Genomic DNA, 18,075 nt, shown 5'->3' with positions numbered 1-18,075 from the left:
TCTGTCTCTCCACTCTCTCTCTGTCTCTTCCCTCTCTGTCTCTTCCCTCACTCTGTCTCTCCCCTCTATCTCTGTCTCTTCCCTCTCTGTCTCTCCCCTCTCTCTCTCTGTGTCTCCCCTCTATGACTGTCTATCAACGTTTCTAGGAGCTGTGTATTTATGTGTGGGGAGACAAGAGGATGTGGTTTCTTTCTGGACTCTGAAGAGTTCAGTCTGTAATGAGTCCCTAATTTACTTATCCATCTACATTCTTGTCCTCCAGCTGACATCTGTCAAGAAGGTGGGAGCGGGCAGATTCCCTGTTCCAATGATGTCATTAACCATTGAAAAGGTACTTTACACAGACACACCTTTTATGTTATATCAATTTAAGCTTACATTTGAGATATGGTATTGTCCTATTTTTTATTTTATACAGTAAAATAATGTAGTGTTTATGATTTTCAAATCTTCTCTTTGACAATCTTAGTGAGGTAAATGCACGTTGGGAGTAATCCCAGGTTTACACTGCCAAAAATAAAAAGTCCTACCAGAGTTAAACAAGAGGAACATTAGATTTGCCAGAGGGACACAAGAGTTGCTGGCCTTGCATGAGAAATGTAATACTTATTAAAGTGAATTTTTATTGCTTGAGATTATGTTGTGTTTCTCTTTCCAAGCTCTTGGAATCACATTCAAGGTTCCACAATGTTTTGCAAATTTTTCCTTTCCAATCAAATAAGAGTTTTTTAATTGTATATCAACAATCAAGCTACAACAAAGGGATAATATAATATAAGATAATATAAGATAAGGTAATATAAGATAAGATAATATGATATAAGATACGATACTCATTTATTCATTCCACAACGGGGAAAGATAGGCAGAAGCCTGAACATGATCACAATAAACCCTCTAAGTTGTTTATTTATTAATGTTTTCATGTTCGTATCTATTGTGTGTTCCATTTTACAGGACCGCCGTCACTTCCCAGTGACCCTTTGGAGGGAGGCTGCAACTTCCCACCTTGTGGGCATTGGGTCCTTGGTGCAAGTCACACACCTAAAACTGAAACAGGGTGGGACTGAGACCCTTCAGTCCACAAACTACACGGAGATCAAAGTATGTTTAAGTTGCTTAAGTTTATTTTCCTTTTGCACACCAGTGTCAATGAACAGAGCATCATTTAACACCAGTTTCTCACTAAGACACAAATGAATGTTCTAATTAAATCTAAAATATTTGAAAAGACCCACATACACACACAGACAACCAGACTTACAGACACGGAGAGAGAGAGAGAGGTGCACAGAAAGTAAGACTGATGGAAAGGTGAAAAAGACAGACAGACAGACAGACAGACAAACCGACAGACAGACAGAGACAAACCAACAGACAGACAGAGACAAACCAACAGACAGACAGAGACAAACCAACAGACAGACAGAGACAAACCAACAGACAGACAGACAGACAGACAGACAGACAGAGACAAACCGACAGACAGACAGACAGAGACAAACCGACAGACAGACAGACAGACAGAGACAAACCAACAGACAGACAGACAGACAGACAGAGACAAACCAACAGACAGACAGACAGACAGACAAACAGAGACAAACCGACAGACAGACAAACAGACAGACAGTCAGACAGAGACAAACCAACAGACAGACAGACAGACAGACAGAGACAAACCAACAGACAGACAGACAGACAGAGACAAACCTACAGACAGACAGACAGACAGAGACAAACCAACAGACAGACAGACAGACAAACCGACAGACAGACAGACAGACACTTGTGAATAAAAGAGAAACACAGGCAGAACTATAGACACAGACAGACAACAGTCAGACATATGATGCAGATAGAGTGATGAAAATATATAGAAACAAACAGAATGACACATTTTTAATGTCAAACACACATAAAACAGACAAAAACATAGAATGATGCACTCAAACAGAAAAACACTCTGCTAGGAAAATTCAGCCAAAGTGACAGACAGAGAAACATGAACAACAACTGACATACACATGGACAAACCAAAGACAGAGACACAATCCAGAAGGACACTTTGACAGAAACAGACAGCATAACCTTTGATAATAAAAAGAAATTGGGCTAGGAAAAAGTGTTTAAAATCTACATTATTTAATTGAATTGTTTTTTTTCCTCCTCCTTAATTGACAAGTAGTTTAAAACCACTTCTGTACTCTACTCTCACCAGACACTGGACGACGTCACTGAGCTGGAGGACCATGTCATTGGGTGCTTGGATCAGCAGGATGAGGAAGAACTTCTGATTTTGTTTCAAAACGGCAAGGAATTTTTGATTGGGAAAGAAAAATGGGAACCATATCAGGAAAATGATTAGAGAGGGCGGCACATGTAAAAATCACAGCGAGGGGGAGAAAAATCATGGAGATTCATAGCGTAGAGGAATAGTTTTAAAGTAGTTAGTTTGTATGTTTTGTCTGTTAAGTTCGGTTCCAATATTTAAAATTGTATAGAAATATTAATTAAAGAATCAATGTACATATCAATACCTATAATCTTGTTGATGCTAATGTTTGTTTAATAAACTTTGTTAAAGATTGAGAATTTTCAATTCACTGCTCCCTGATTGATAACAATCCACAGAGCCAATTTGACAACCCATTGACTCTAATGTCCTCAATGTGTGTGACAAGTATGAACCAGACAGATCAGTTCTTTAAAAATACATTTTAATAGCATACCATCTGATTCTTGTGAGGAAAATAAGTGACTAAATATATGGACAGCACAACACCCAACCAGTCTGACATGATTTACATAAATGACAGAAGTCATACTATAAATCATTTGAATGTGGAATATATATTTCTTTATACATTTTGGACAGTCAAACGTCAGATAACATCACGACCCACAGATTTTGATACAAAACATCCTTTACATATGAAATAAATGAAGAACTTCTGCTTCAAAATCTTCTTGTGCCTATTTAAAACTGATGTGTGGGTCAACTCATTTAGAACTTGTAAAAATAGAAGTTAAAAAACTGGTTGAAAGGTTAAATAAACCATTAAAGGTGTATTTCATTTTTAAAAAGGTCTTAAATTATTATCCTTTTACAATCACTATATGACAAGGCTCAACCACTAATTTCTAAGTGTGACACATTCATTAAGAAAGATCTTTTGATTTTAAAATCTCCTCTCTAAAATGTTCTTTGTTTAATTCTCATAAACTGAGTATGTTATTCACTGTGATGTGTTGGATTGTTCAGCCTTACCATCAGAGGCTTTTCAACTTGTCAAACAATAACTCAGGTGAAAGGAAACTTCATTTTTTTACAGTACACACTTCCAGACAGGCAGGAGGAGTGGTCTTAAAAACAAAGGACCTGTATGTATGATTTTTGTTAAAAACTAAAGGATAACTTTTTTTATTAATGTAGAAGTCAAGGCTCAACAACACATTTATATATGTGACAAATATGTCAAGAAAGATATTTAAGAGTATTCTGTTGACAGTGATCTCTGTTTAATTCTCATAAACTGAGTATGTTGTTCATAGTGATGTGTTGTATTGTTCAGCCTTACCATCAGAGACTTCTCACAGGTTGGTTAGACCAGGGCTGATTCTCTCTTTAGTTCATAGTTCTGGACTGACAGTCAACATTTTAGTCTCTATTGTTTGTTATAGCAACACGTTGCTCAGATTACTGAGTCTTACTGGAGCGCTGGGATATCCTTGACTTTGAAGGACTCCTCACAAAAAGAGGAAGAACTCTACAAAAGTAATAAAACCCTAATAAAACACAACATATAAATATATAATGGATCATATGAGGTAGAGAACTATAATCAAAGAAAACTTAACTTATAGTTGTTCCATCATTAAGACAAGCAGTCACTCTGCAGGTCAGTAACATGCACAGCACAGTTTCACATTGATGGTGTAAGGTAAGGTGTTGCAATGGTTTGACCTTTGACCTGTGGTTGAAGTATCGCTGCAAGCAGTTATCATCAGTGTTTTTGACGACAGCATGACTGCAGTGACCTAAAAGACAAGAACATACATGAAGTTTAGTCCTACTATTTACAGTAATGAACTCCATTAACATGCTCAATAACAGCTTAGTTTGTTTGTTTGTTTGTTTGTTTGCTTGCTTGTTTGTTTGTTTGTTTGTTTGTTTGTTTGTTTGTTTGTTTGATTGTTGGTCAAAGAGAGATTTTTTATGTGAGGTAGAGGAATCAGTAGTTACCTTTTAGGGAAAGCTTGAAGCTGCAGTGAGGGTGAACTTTCAGTCTGATAGTGATGACAGATGTGTTGATCTTTGGTTGATCTCTTGTTGAAGGATCATCATCAGTTAAACTCTGCTGAGCTGCAGCTTCACACAGAGAAGGTCTCTCTGTTTACTGTCAGGTGCTGTAGCTTTGGTTCTGCTCCAGCTTGGTGCCTGGTGGTTGTTGAAAGCTGCTACTGGACCTCAGAGCCAGAGAGAAGGTGAGGAGAAGTTTGGAGGACGTGTCTCCTCTTCTCTCAAGAGTTCTGCTGAGCTGCACTGGCTTCATGATGAATGCACAGATGGTGATGTGGAGGTTGGAGGATGACGCTGGTTCAGATAGAAGAAAACAGAAGGTTGTTAATGATCTAGTAAACTAAAGATGGACAAAAGTTTCACATTACACAATAACTGAATACCTTTAAAACTGCTGCAGAGGAAAACAACATGTTTGATCAGAGCCACTTCACAGGGAGGCTTCTGAAGGCTGCATGATGGAGCCATGATGGAGCCATGATGTCAACATGTTAGCTCTGTGAGCAGTTCTCCTCGTCTTCAACTGGCTGGAGCACATTGGAGGAAGACCTGAAGAGAGACACTGATGTTAATGACAATGATAGACTCAGAGCTGCACACAGGTACACCATCAACCCACAGGAGACCATGTATGTGAGGACTTCCTCTGTGCTGAAACTCAAGACGCCAAAAGAAGTCGTACACTTTGCCCAGGGGTTGTGCAGCAGACAAGATCAGGTCTCTGTACAGGGCTTCAACTCTTTATCAAAAACTCTCATCACAGTTACGGGGTTGGATCTCAGAATGTCACACTTTGTGGACCAGTCCAGCTCATCAAAGTTCACCTCCTCACCCTGCTGTGCTTTTAAGGCAATAATCACCTCTGGCCAACGCATCTCTGCTGCAGGAAATGTGAGATCTGAGATCTTATGTGTGATCTGAAAGCAGCGATGGCCTCTCTGATCAAAGGGTTCTCACTCTCTGTGTCAGGCTCACATGTGTGTCTACTTATCTGTCTGTATTTCCTTGATATTTTTAATGCACATCTCATCTTCTGAAGACTGTTCTTATACCTGTCTGGCATTATTTGTCTCATCAGCTGTCTGTGTCAAACACAGAACACTTCATCATGAGCATATCTCTGAGTGATATAAGATTGTTGTCTCTGCCTGAAATCAATGTCCTCTGTGTATCTCCTTGTGATATAGGCTTTTTGTTTCAGTCTAAAATCTGTGCTCTCTCTGTATCTAGTCTTTATATTATTTATTTTCTTTTTCTGTATTTCAGGGTTGTTTCTGTAAACGTTGGTGTCATATTTTTGTTTTACTTTTCTTAACTCTTCCTTGGAAGATCTCTTGCTTGAGTAAGATTTTTTCTTTGCTTTATACTTTTCATCTAAAGCATACTTTACTCTCTCTTTCCTCTTTTGACTCTCCTTACTTTGTAAAATGTTTTCAGATTGTAGAAGTCTCCTCTGAAATGTTTGCCTTTGCTCTTTTCCCAGTTTTGACAGTTTAATGGAGATGTCATGAGAGATGTCATATAAGACACTGGTGTCTGTATTTATCAATGGATCAGTTAAGAGTAACTCACTTGGGGGACAGTCTTCTGATTTGTCAGAGCTGAATCCATGTGCTGGTTCTGGTTCAGTGTGTGTGTAAGGAAACACTTCATGTACCTCTGGTTGATTCACAGTAGATGAAGAAGTGATGTTAGGGCAGGTTCTCTGTGACGTCAGTGTTCATCTGTGGATCACTTGTGGTTGGCTCATCTGGATGTGTATCATCAAACACAGTGGTTGGTACAGTGTGAGTTGGTGGCTGACTCTCTGTGGCTGGGATGACATCACTCAGGTAGTTCACATCAGGAAACTGGACTGGCTTTAACTTTCAGACAGAAAATAAAGCTCAGGGCCAGTTACAAACAGTTTACATCTGATAGGAATCATCCTGAATGTGAAAATATGGATCTTGTAATTGAACCTCTGAATTATAATCCTAATTAGCAGTAAAAACTCAAATGTGTCTGCTTTTAATGATCACTAACGAGCTCTGTGAATATCACTGAGAAAAGAGAATGTGTGCATTTAACCTGCACTCTTTCCAAAGCCCAGCAGGGTTTTTAGTGTCAAGTCTTTTTTTAATAAAACATGATCTTTTGTCAAGTTTGGACCCATTTACAGTAAAGTAGAAAAAGGGGTTTGCTTTAGACCACTTCCTTAACAAAATGCTATTGATGCAGTAAGAGGACATGTATGAATGTAAAATGATAGCATCATTTGTGTGTATCTACTTACTCTTCAGAGTCTGCAGGATGGCAAAGATGGTATGCAGTCACAGACAAGAAGGAGAGGAGACAGGCAGGCAGGCAGGCAGGCAGGCAGGCAGGCAGACAGACAGGCAGACAGGCAGGCAGGCAGGCAGAGAGAGAGAGATCTTCAGTCTTATTTCAGGAACATCTCAAAGATCATTTCTATCTAAAATGTTTGTCAGGGTGAATATCAGATTTTTCCTAATTTCTTATTAGTCTCAAAAAGGGACACATAAATACTAAAGTTACATTACCACAGCTACATTACATTATACTTTTGAAAACACTCAGAAATCTAAGAGTAAATATGTTTACAAATTAAAATGTTATGAGACATGACAAATACTACGACTGTTTACTTCAATATATTATAACGTCCTGTTCATGCAGTGAGACATGATTCAGTCAATATAAAGCCATGAAATATCAGTTTAGTATTAACTTGTGTGTTTTCTTGCACTTTAGAGAGGAGGAGTTCACGATGATCAGACAAATGAGAGAAGAGGGAGAGTGCCGTGAGGAGGAGAGATGGTTGGTTGGTGAGGGAGGGAGGGAGGGAGGAAAAAGAAAACATTAGAGTTCTATGATGATACAGAGTTTGCTAGATAAACGTGTGGAAGAAAGTAAAAGACATGTTAGGACAGTCTGTGTTTGTGTGTTTTTAAAAAGTACAAATAAAAACAGTTAATCATGCATGAACAGTGTTTACAGCAGCTTATCATTTGCCCAATTCTAAACTGAGTACAGAACCTTTTCTTACATTTCCAAGTCTGCAGTGATGATGGAGGGTTGACCACAGAAAAGGGGGGCAGGGGACATAGAGAGAGAGAGAGAGAGAGAGAGAGAGAGAGAGAGAGAGAGAGAGAGAGATCATCAGATTATTTCAGAAACATATCAGAGGTCAATTCAACATTAACTGGTCACCAGGGTGAATCAGCATCTACTTTAAAATTTCAGCAAAGCAAAATATGTTTAAAAGCATGATTTGGTTTAATAAGACACATTTCAATTACTACTACAAAATTTCTCAATGTATACTATGTCATTCTGTTAATGGCTTGAGACATGATTCAGTAAATAAGAAGAGAGTAAATGTCAGTTTAACAAAATGATCTTACTCTTTGTTGGATGAGGAGCCCGTGATGATCAGCCAAATGTGAGAGGAGGGAGAGAGCCGTGAGGAATGATGAGAGGGAGGAGAAGGAGAGAAAACATTTTAGTTGTGTGACAATACAGAGCTTCATACAGTACATTACATAAATTGAAATTCACAAAATAAAACATATTCTTCCTCAACTATTGTGTTTTCATCACCCTTTAATTTATTAACTTTCTACCCTGCTACCAGAGAGCAGGACGCGTCACAGTGGCGGGAAGACACAGCCAATAAGATGGCGTCTTACTGCTGTGTGGTGGTTCTTATCTGTCAAGTCTATGGTCAGGACGTTGAAACGGTCATATTTAATAATAACTGGATGTACTAAAGCACACACATGAAGTGTCAGTCTTTATTCATATCAACATGCTCTGCTCTGAACTGTAGTGTCAGACATATGACTGAAGACCGAGGTCCTCTTCTGTTTAGATAAAGACCGTTACTGCCTACGTCACTCTCAACTGACATTAGCGACTGTTAGCGCGGGCCGCTAGCTAACAAGCAAGCTAACAAAGTCTTTAAAGCTGGAATTAAACATTTTCAACCTTCCTTTCACCTGGGCTTGAGTTATTAGTTACTAAACAACATTGGAGGGTAATTTTAAAACATCAAATGTGAAGCTGTGACGTCAGTAGTTCGTGTTGAGAGAGAGAGACTTCTCTCATCAGACATACCTGTCGAGGCAGAGAACGGAATGAACGTGCTGAAGCAGAGCTGTCAATCAAATCGTCGTGAGGCGTTCAGGGACAGTCAGACAGTTGAAACTCCGCTCTCTTTAACCTTAGAATCACGTTTCGTCTCAGTGAGGTGCAAAAGATTCAGACAGGTTAAAGCTTTCAATTCATTTCGACCGATCAAGTTTTTTTCTAACGTGACGGTTCAGAAGATATTAAGATTGTTTAATAATAAAACTTTAAGAGAGTTTTGCCCAAATAAGGCCCAAGAGTACCCTACTGCAGGCAAGATGGCGCCGCCACAACATCCACACCGGAAGTCCATACCGGAAGTTACAAAGCTAAAAACGTTCTAATAACATCCACACCGGAAGTCCACACCGGAAGTTACAAAAATAAAAGCCTTCAAAAAAATAAAAGCCTTGAAAAACAGGAACGTGAACGCAAAATAAAAGCCTTCAAAAACACATAGGTTTACGCGTAATTCTATGAACTTTTTTGCACTTACATTTTAATCGTATCAGTATTATTGACTAGTTGATTGACTCCAAAAGTGTATAGGCGGTTGAGAATTCAAGTTACTTAGAAGCCTGCACGAATCACTAAGTTATAGTGTTAACGTCTCAGCCATGCACAGCCTTTTGTTCCGAGTGTGTGTTGAAATACTTAAAGCTGATTATGATGCTGGCGTGATGACATCTGCATATGCCTCTCTTGTTTTGTCTGGGTCATATGTTATTTTATGTTGTGTTAGCCTGACTGTACCTCACCTGCCCACCAGTTCCCTGTGGTGTGTGTCCTGCCCCTGCACACCTGCTTCCCTTTGACTGATTCCCCCAGTGACCCCTCTTCCTTCCTGCACAGCTGTTCCCCACAGGTTCATTATGATAACTGTGCAGCGTGCAGGAGTCTCTTTCCATGGGGACTTGTCACATTATCTAAGTTTGCTGTAGTGTTTGTTCCAAATTACCTTGCATGCTGTCTGCCTATGTGATCACATGTATAGATTAATGAATGAATGAAATACAGATCCAGAGTAGATCCACAGTCACGAGAGAAGAGCAGAATGTTATCTATGGTGCAGGGGCGAGTGGAGGAGGAAAATGTAGAGGTGTGTGGTGACTGTTTCTTTTTTAACATAATTTGTAACACGTTACAATGACACAGTGACAGGGGTGTTCATTAACCACAAGAACAAACGGAGGGAATGGTTTCTCCTTCTATTTTGAGACATTAGATGGGCGTAAACACTCTGAGCTTGTTAAACAGTTTTATTCAGATTGAATGCTTGATGCATGTACACCAATGTCTTAACAAGATCACTTTATTTGGCGTCCATGAAAACATTGAAGTTGGAACCTTCAATTAGAATGACTAGAAAAACTGCAAATGTATACATAGCTACTGTTTCTTTCCATCCAACCCCTACTTGAAATGTAGAATTATACTTTATTTTATGTTCTTTTAATGTTATATGTATGATGTCTTAACCCTTTTGTATTGATAATGTTGTACTTGAAAAAGAACAATGCACTTTTGCTATTACAAACTCCAAATCAACATAAAATATTAGGACTAAAATATTTCAACTTGAGGCACCACTGTCAGCCACTGATGATAGATGTACAGTACACATTTCTGGGGAGCCTCTGTTGTTTTTGTGGTGAATATAGATCTCTGTGTACAGCTTGAGTGTATTTTCCCTCTTACTTACAGTCTTTTCCTTCTCATCCCCTCCCCCCACACACACTAACACTCTACATTATTCTGTTCTTCATACACAGCGGGATCTCTCTCACTCACTCACTCTCTCTATCACACACTGTCTCTCCCACTATTACACACAAACCAAAATATCTTGAATTGGCTTTGCCTTTGTTTTTTGAGACCCGATGCTCAAACCCTCAAACCCACCTGGCCTGGTGGTTGGGTGGCGCGCCCATGTGGCCCGGGTTCGAGTCCAGCCTGCGGCCTCTTTCCCGCATGTCATTCCCCCACTCTCTCCTAGTTTCCTGCACTGTCCGCTGTCCTCTCCTCTATCAATGGAGGTGTGGAGCCAAAAAAATATAACTTTAAAAAAAACCCCAACAACTCTGGGTTGTGGTGAGACAAGACACCGACGCGATGCAATTCTTTTTCTCACAACAACCTGCTAACCATACATTGTCCCTTACTTAATGACCACACAAGGGAGATGTTTTTCAGCTATCCTGTCTTGATGTTGATGTCTAACCCTAACCCTGTCAATCATGTAACATAGAGTATGGGAATGGGGGCAGGCTCCCACTGGCGATCATGGTCTTGGGGGTAGGTGGTAGTAGTTAGTGGTGGCAGGGCTCAAAAGATGGTCCCCCTGGCCATCACTCTCTCTGCTTTGTCATGTCTTGCGCTGAACGTGCACAGGAACACTGAATCCTTTTGCCGTTTTTCGAACGGCGTACAGGCCGTTAGATTGGTCAACCAATGTGCTTTGCAAGTGTGACTGTTCCGTGATGTCTTTTTCTTTATCATGTTTTCGTTGAACATGTATAACCAAATTCCTCTTAAAGAGGACAACTGGGCAGTACGGGCACTTAATGTGGGTTGGGGCAATGGGCTCCTCTGAAGCAATGGGCTCTGAAGCAATGGGCTCCTCTGAAGCAGTAGCCGGCGGTGACTGACCCACATCTGGCTCATCTGGAGCAGGTGCAGGGGTCTTCGGGGACGTTTCAATGTAGGAGTGGTCCGTTTTCACAGCTGCCACAATAGATGTTGTAAAATCCGCAGGAGGGTGGGCCTCTGGTGAGGGCGGTTGAGAGGGTGGAACCGATACTTCAGACTTATTTTGGCACTCCTTGAGGTGTGTTGTTATGGAGTCTTTGCGGATGATTGTGGTTAAACAAAATGGGCAGTGAAAATGGCTTCCATCTCTGCAGTGGAGATTGCATCTGCAGATCATCATTTCTAAAAAAAAGGCGAGAGTAATTGTTTTTAAAAATCATCCAGTATCTGAGAGAAACATTTTCATTTAACATCATATATTTAAATCTAAAAATAAATAAAGTATATACAGATGTATCTTTCCTTACTATAAACAGTTACGTCTATTTCAAAAAGTGAAACAATTCCCCTGAGTGCTGCGAGGGATCACTTGAAAGAAACTTGCTTTATGTGATAAGCTTATAAACAGTTGCAAAGGAGTGCAACAACAATATAACACTGGTTAAAGTATGACCTTAGACATGCAGAAACCAAGGTATCGTTAAAAATGACATGTGAAGGTATATGATCTCAAAAAGATAATTTTTAAGGCCATACCCATGAAATGCACTGCATTTGTCACATGAGCTTCCAGGTGCCTCTTGATGACTCCTGCACTCCGTGTGGTGAAGCTGGGGCAGAGGGGACAGCCAAAGTGGGATGGTGACACACTTGTGTACTCCAACCCCTGGTCTCCTTCAATAATCGACGGATGCATCTGGAAGAAAGGAATAAATATACATTTCAATACGCAAGCACACGCACACACAATGGAAGGAGCAGTGTGCATGTGTGTTCACTTTAATTATTGGAGTGTCGTGTCTCGAGAAGGCTGTTTTATCGCTAGCTTTCTGCTAATTGATTTAGCATCGACAGACTAATGCAATCAATACGCTACACGAAGAAGAAACTTCCAGTTCGAAGCATCCGGCATTGGGTAGAGAGGGGGTTAAAGAATCACTTCCGGTATGGACTTCCGGTATGGACTTCCGGTGTGGATGTTGTGGCGGCGCCATCTTGCCTGCAGTAGGGTGCCTCTCAAAAAAACTGGGACAACGTGCTCGAAAAGGTTAAGGGTCAGCTGGAGAAGTGGAAGTGGCTACTCCCCAAAATGTCCTTCAGAGGCCGGACCCTGATAGCGAACAACCTGGTCTCATCCCCCCTGTGGCATCGGCTGGCCTGTTTAGATCCTCCGGCTCCTCTCCTGTCTCAGATCCAGAGGATTTTAGTTTATTTTATTTGGGACAAGCTGCACTGGGTCCCACAGAGTATCCTGTTCCTTCCTAAGGAGGAGGGGGGGCAGGGCCTGGTCCACCTGGCCAGTAGGGGCGCTGCCTTCCGCCTCCAGTTTGTCCAGAGACTGTTAACTGGACCACGGGACGCTCTGTGGAGACCCCTGTCCAGCTTTATTCTGCAGCGTTTTAACAGCCTGGATCAAGATTTGAATCTGTTTCTAATGCACACTGAAACCATGAGCACATGTTCACTGCCTGCTTTTTATCAAAGTGTTTTTAGTGTTTGGAACCTGCTGAGGAAGGAGAGGGGGCAAGCGCACTCGCTGTACTGGCTCCTATGGGAGCCGGTCCTGATGGGGACCCGCTTCGACCTTCCCGGCTGGGCAGGATGGAGTCTGTCTACACGACTACAGGCTGCAGGGGTCACCACCCTGGGGTTATCCTGGGGTTTAAATACACGCGTCTACACAAACACAGTGCCAGCTTTTAAACTTTGTTTTAGGGCAGACCAAGATGGCGGTGTATTTTAGCCGGAGGAGGAAGGTGGAGGATGGTTTTATTGTTGAACCCATCACAGTAGCTGTGTCTCAATTCAGGGGCTTCATCCTCCTGAGGCTGCATTTTGAAGGCCGATCACGTCACAACGCTGCGCGAAGGCTGTCCCATTTCGAAGGCTCCTTCAAAAACACCCGGATGCAGCCCACAAATGCGGCCTTCTTTTCCCTGTTCTAGAAGGACACATCGCTACTATCCTTCGCGGCCCCATATATCCCAAGATCCTTTGCGCCGCTGTTCATTCATGAAAATTAGACATGGCGACACCGGAACGTAGCGGAGAGAGCATGAAATTCACATTCAAATGTAAGTATTCGTTCTACTCCTTTGAACATCCAACGCCAGATATGTGAATCTTCAAGGGACATTAAACCTTAAATCTTCTGTTTAAATACGTGACGTTAGTAATATAAATGTAGCACTATGACCATAATTAAGTGAGGCAGTGACACCAGCGATATTTCCAGACTGTACAACTGTAAAGTGTAGTTAAATGTTTGCATTGAATACAGAGCTAACTTGAGGATTATTATAAATTGTATTATAATTGTCATTACGCCATATAAGAACCATTGTGCCTATAGACATGACAAAACGTGCTTCACATTTATTTTGTTAGGGAGCAAGGAGCAAACAGAGACATTTATAAAGCTTCGCAAGAAGCACAACGTTTTGTTCACTGGGGCCAAGAACTCAGCCGCTGTTGGATGGAGGTAAATCAATAACTTGTAATATGTATACATTTTGTGCGTCAATTTCAAAGAAATGAATCCAAAGCCTAATAAAGCTCAAAATAAAATGATAATCCATAGAACAAAGGTCAATATGTAAATGTTACTGGGTTGTGTTTGTAGAATTTGTGCCTTTCCTTAAGTCCACTTTCATAAATTTGTATCCTGTTAATGTGATCTTGTGTTTAACTTTTCCCTTGCTTCTGTCTGTTTAGAACAATCTTGGAAGAGATGGGCCTGCATCAGCAGGTCACTCCCATGCAGGCAAAAAAAAAATGGGACAACCTCAAAAAGAAATACAAAGTATGTGCAGAGATGGATGATGATATCGAAACTAGATGATATTGTTTTATATTAATATATTTCAGTGTTTCCCTCAGTGTATTGCGAGCCCGGGGGCAGACTGGACCTAAGTTAACCCACCCCCCCCACCATGCCTAAGTATCGGGGAAATGTTGTTTAAGATGTTTTGTTTTGCAGACCTGGCAAAGAGCAAATCAACAGAACACTTCTGAAAAGGTGTATGACAACATTCACATCACATAGTCATATTTTTAAATCTCCTGTCAGCTTTTAGCATTCAGTGTAGCATCTCCACACAAATTACAGTTGGCTGCCACCCCCCATTGAAATCTTACCCATAAAGTTGTGCAATTTGTGTTCCCTGACCAGCTTGCCACCGGACCAAAAACTTGTCTACAGGAAACCCTGATATTTGTTTTACTGTATTTGTTGTCACTCTTGCAATTTAATAAACATTGCCGAAAATGACTGCTGTTGATCAGATGATTGATTACCTCTGACCTAGGACTGCAAAGATCCCGGGACAGGAGAGGGGGTCGAAGGAAAGGCCACCGCTGGCACGTGGCCCTGGTTTGTCCTCATGGACGAGTTTTTGGGACAGAGGCCGTCAATTAACCCCCCTGTCCTAATTGCCTCCATTCCTGAGGATAAACCAGGGCCAAGTGCTGCGGGCGCGCAGCAGGTGGAGGAGGAGGAGGAAGAAGAAGAGGAGAGGAGAGGATGACCTCCTCACCTTAATTAAGGAGGATATGCGGCTGCAGAGAGGCAGAGGAGAGGAATGCGGAGGAGAGCCGCACCAATATGAACCGTCTATTTTCCCTGTTAGAGCGGATGATTGAGAGGCCCTAATTTATTTTGAATATGTTTTCATTAAATTGTTATTACAGTTTATGACTTATATTCGTAAATTTCGTACCTAATTTAATTTAATTTATAAAGTAAATTATTTTCATATTCAAGAGACAAGGGACTGGATATTCTCTTTTATTGAAGGTGCAGTGAGAACGATGATCAATATTTACATGTGGGCAGTCTATACATTTACATATATGAACATTTGTACGGCAGAAATGACAATGTTATTACACAACAAAGACAAATGATTAGATGAAATTAAGTACAATTTATAAATGACAACAAATTGAAATATGTACAGTTATTAGCTGAGCAGGAGTCCCTGGCAGTGCTGCTGGGCTGGATAGGATGCCACAATAAAGACCCTGGTGTCTTCTGCCTCAGTGGGACATCGTTTGGAGGTGCATGCCTCCACTGTCCACCGCATCGTCCATCAACTGGGTTTGCAGGGCTGACTTGATCGACGGCTGCCATGTCACTAAGAATATGTTTAAAAAAGTGGCAAGAATGAAACAGTGCAAACAAAACTACTTCACAACCCCTTATTAAGATAGAAGAATCCCCCCCCAAACATTTCAACAAACAGAGCTGTTTACAGAACACTTTAAATAGGAATAACAGTTTAAAAGTTATTTTACTTGCCCACTAAAGATAGTCGTGGTCAGGGTTGACCTCCTCCAGGGCAGACAGCTGGTCCCGCCATGGAGCACCACTGACGGCCTCCAACTCCTCCCCCTCATCCTCCGGCATGTCGTCCTGCAGCTCATCCTCTGGGGCCATGATGTCACCTGCCCCCAGGCAGATGTTGTGCAGGACTGTACATGCTGTTATGACCTGAAATGAAAAGAAATAATTCATCAATGTTGATTTACTCTTCTTCAGCATTAGAAATAAATCATGCTGAGTGATGACGTACCTGAGGCACAGAGGTGTGGTGCACCTCCAGCACTTGCAGGAAGATGGAGCGAAACCTGGTCTTCATCATTCCAAAGGCACGCTCAATGATAGAGCGTGCCCTGGAATGATGGCTGTTAAAGCGCTGGGCTCCCACACCTTGCACCGGCCGCTTGTAGGGAGTGATGAGGGGGAGTGGTCGTTGGAGGCAGGGGTACCCACCATCTGCGAGGATGAAGTGCCCTGGAGGAGGGTAGATCTCCCGCCTGTACAGTGGGCTGTGCCGGAGTACCCTGGAGTCGTGCACCGACCCCGGCCAGCCCACGTACGTGTCAATAAAGCGGCCCTGATGGTCACAAACTGCCTGAAGTATTATTGAGTAAAACAGTTTTCTGTTCTTATAACAGTGACCATCAGGGCCACTTGGTGGCTTGATCCTGACATGACAGCCGTCGATTGCTCCTGCAGCTTTCCCGAAGGCTGCGTGTCTTGCCAGCCCTGCAAACCCATGAGTTACTGCTGCAAGATCTTCTGCGGTCTTTGGGAGGCAGATAACCTTGTGGCGAACGGCCACCACCTCCGCAGTAACTCGATGGACGATGCGGTGGACAGTGGAGCGAGGCATCCCGAACACCCTCGAGATCACCCTGTATGATGCCCCACTTGCCAGCCAGAAGAGGAACACCAAGGTCTCGATTGTGGCACCCCATCCATGTCTCCGCTCCTGTTGGAGGAGGTCCAGCAGCACTGCCAGAGACTCTCTGCTCAGCCTGAAGTCAGGTCTTGTATCCCCCTGACCGAAAAACCTCTGGAGCACAGGAACCGCCAGGTTTATCCTGCAGTACAGGTGTCTGGTCTGGATTAGGAAAGGAGGGGATAACATGAGAAGGGAAATTGTTAATTAAACAATAGCTGCATACTTATAATATTACTGTGGGTTTAAATTTTAAATCCATGACTAGCTTTAAATCGAAGAATATGCATTGGTGTTAGGCGTAGTGATATGTTTATATTAACGCAATATTTTGAGAAGTTTGCATGATAATTATAATACAAATCCTTTATTCAGAGGCTGTGTTAAAGGTGAAATCTAATGGTGCGTTCACACCATACGCCAATAGAATCATTTGCACGAATGAAGTACATGTGAAGTCAATGCAGGGACGCGAGTACTGGTCTGGCGGCGCGAATGGCGCGCATCATTCGCACGTATGAAGCAAATTCATTTGCGCGAACGATTTGCAAGAGTTGAAATATCTGAACTCAAGCGAATGAATCGCGGCGCGATAGCCAATCGGCGTGCAGATCCCCCGGTGACGTGTGTTGTGTGACGTATGGACCAGCGGAGATTCCCTTATCTGGAATATATGGGACACTTTGATTCTATCACTGTGCAGCTTCCCCAAACTCTGTGACTCTACCTGTTCTTATGGGATGAGGAATAAACAGGAGCTGACTGTGAGGACAGAGAGGGAGGAGGATTATGTGGTGAGTTGTGAAAATCTCTGTCTGTCAGCTATCAGCTGTTGTAGTAGCAGGAAGTTATCTCTGCCCACTTTAGTATAACCGGCTTCCCCATTCAATGTCCGCGAGCTCAACCTTGTTACTGCGGTCAAGCCAGCCTCCACTTCAGAAACGAAAGTCAAGCCAGCCTCCACTTCAGAAACGAAAGTCAAGCCAGCCTCCACTTCAGAAAAGAAAGTCAAGCCAGCCTCCACTTCAGAAACGAAAGTCAAGCCAGCCTCCACTGTCTTCTGTTTGATGACAACAGACAGCTGTGGCATGGGAGCCCCCCTCCCTCTCGCGTATATTCACGTCTTGGCCCTCGTTTACACGCGGTTTTGACGCGCAAATAGAGCGAGTCTTTCGCACGAGTAAACACAAAACATTCTTGCGATCGTTCGCGTTTGGTGTGAACGCACCATAAAAGGAGGAGGTAACGCCCTGTGAAGGCCTATAAAAGTCTTCTGCTTCTCTTCCTGATTCTCTCTTGTGACTCTTCTCGGACGCTCCTGCGTCTCTCCTTCTGGGAGCGCCTCTGCCAAGGCCCCCCTCCCTTCATTTTGGGCCTCCTAATACTTTTGGCCTCTCTTTAATTTCTTTGTCCCTTGTGGCAATTCTAATTTTCTAGGAACCTTTTCCCGCTGTGAAACCAAACTCAGCGTTGATAATTTTACTGCAACCAAAGTAACTTCTTTAAGTTTCTTTTATTTGACTAAAGTCTATTTTTCGTTTTGAGAATGTTTTTCCTGTTTTCAATCTTTTACACTAAAGTCACACACATCAAAGCTTGCCTTTTTGAAAAAAGACATTATTCTTAGTCTTTTTTTAATATATTTTT

At 42.0% G+C, this 18,075-nt stretch overlaps 3 protein-coding genes across 4 annotated transcripts in view; all 3 read right to left on the bottom strand.

Annotated features, from left to right (window-relative positions):
- Positions 1-3,460: 3,460 nt before the first annotated feature.
- The window catches only part of LOC117821670, a 393,061-nt gene continuing 378,446 nt past the window's right edge, over positions 3,461-18,075 (bottom strand). Inside the window, exon 8 of the mRNA XM_034696126.1 lies at positions 3,461-4,041. The gene's annotated coding sequence lies outside the window, so the exon portion shown is untranslated. The remainder of the gene's footprint in view (positions 4,042-18,075) is intronic.
- Positions 10,203-12,055, bottom strand: LOC117821936. 2 transcript variants are annotated; one of them, XM_034696509.1, is made up of 3 exons: positions 11,962-12,055; positions 11,720-11,879; positions 10,203-11,365 (listed from the first exon to the last, which is right to left on the bottom strand). In XM_034696509.1, the coding sequence occupies exons 2-3, from the start codon at positions 11,877-11,879 to the stop codon at positions 10,800-10,802; spliced, it is 726 nt and encodes a 241-aa protein (XP_034552400.1). In that variant the 5' UTR covers positions 11,962-12,055; the 3' UTR covers positions 10,203-10,799. The 2 variants fall into 2 exon arrangements, with proteins under 2 accessions (XP_034552400.1, XP_034552390.1); XM_034696499.1 differs by having other exon boundaries at positions 10,431-11,365; positions 11,720-12,023.
- On the bottom strand, positions 14,959-17,118 carry LOC117821663 (protein ALP1-like). The gene is made up of 3 exons (XM_034696100.1): positions 15,757-17,118; positions 15,483-15,674; positions 14,959-15,318 (listed from the first exon to the last, which is right to left on the bottom strand). Exons 1-2 carry the CDS (start codon positions 16,615-16,617, stop codon positions 15,486-15,488), a joined length of 1,050 nt encoding a protein of 349 aa, XP_034551991.1. The 5' UTR covers positions 16,618-17,118; the 3' UTR covers positions 14,959-15,318; positions 15,483-15,485.

Source organism: Notolabrus celidotus, chromosome 1 (genome assembly GCF_009762535.1).
Source record: "Notolabrus celidotus isolate fNotCel1 chromosome 1, fNotCel1.pri, whole genome shotgun sequence".
NCBI lineage: Eukaryota > Metazoa > Chordata > Actinopteri > Labriformes > Labridae > Notolabrus > Notolabrus celidotus.
Note: the sequence above shows the minus strand (reverse complement) of the source record. Positions and strands in the feature narration are given on the sequence as shown.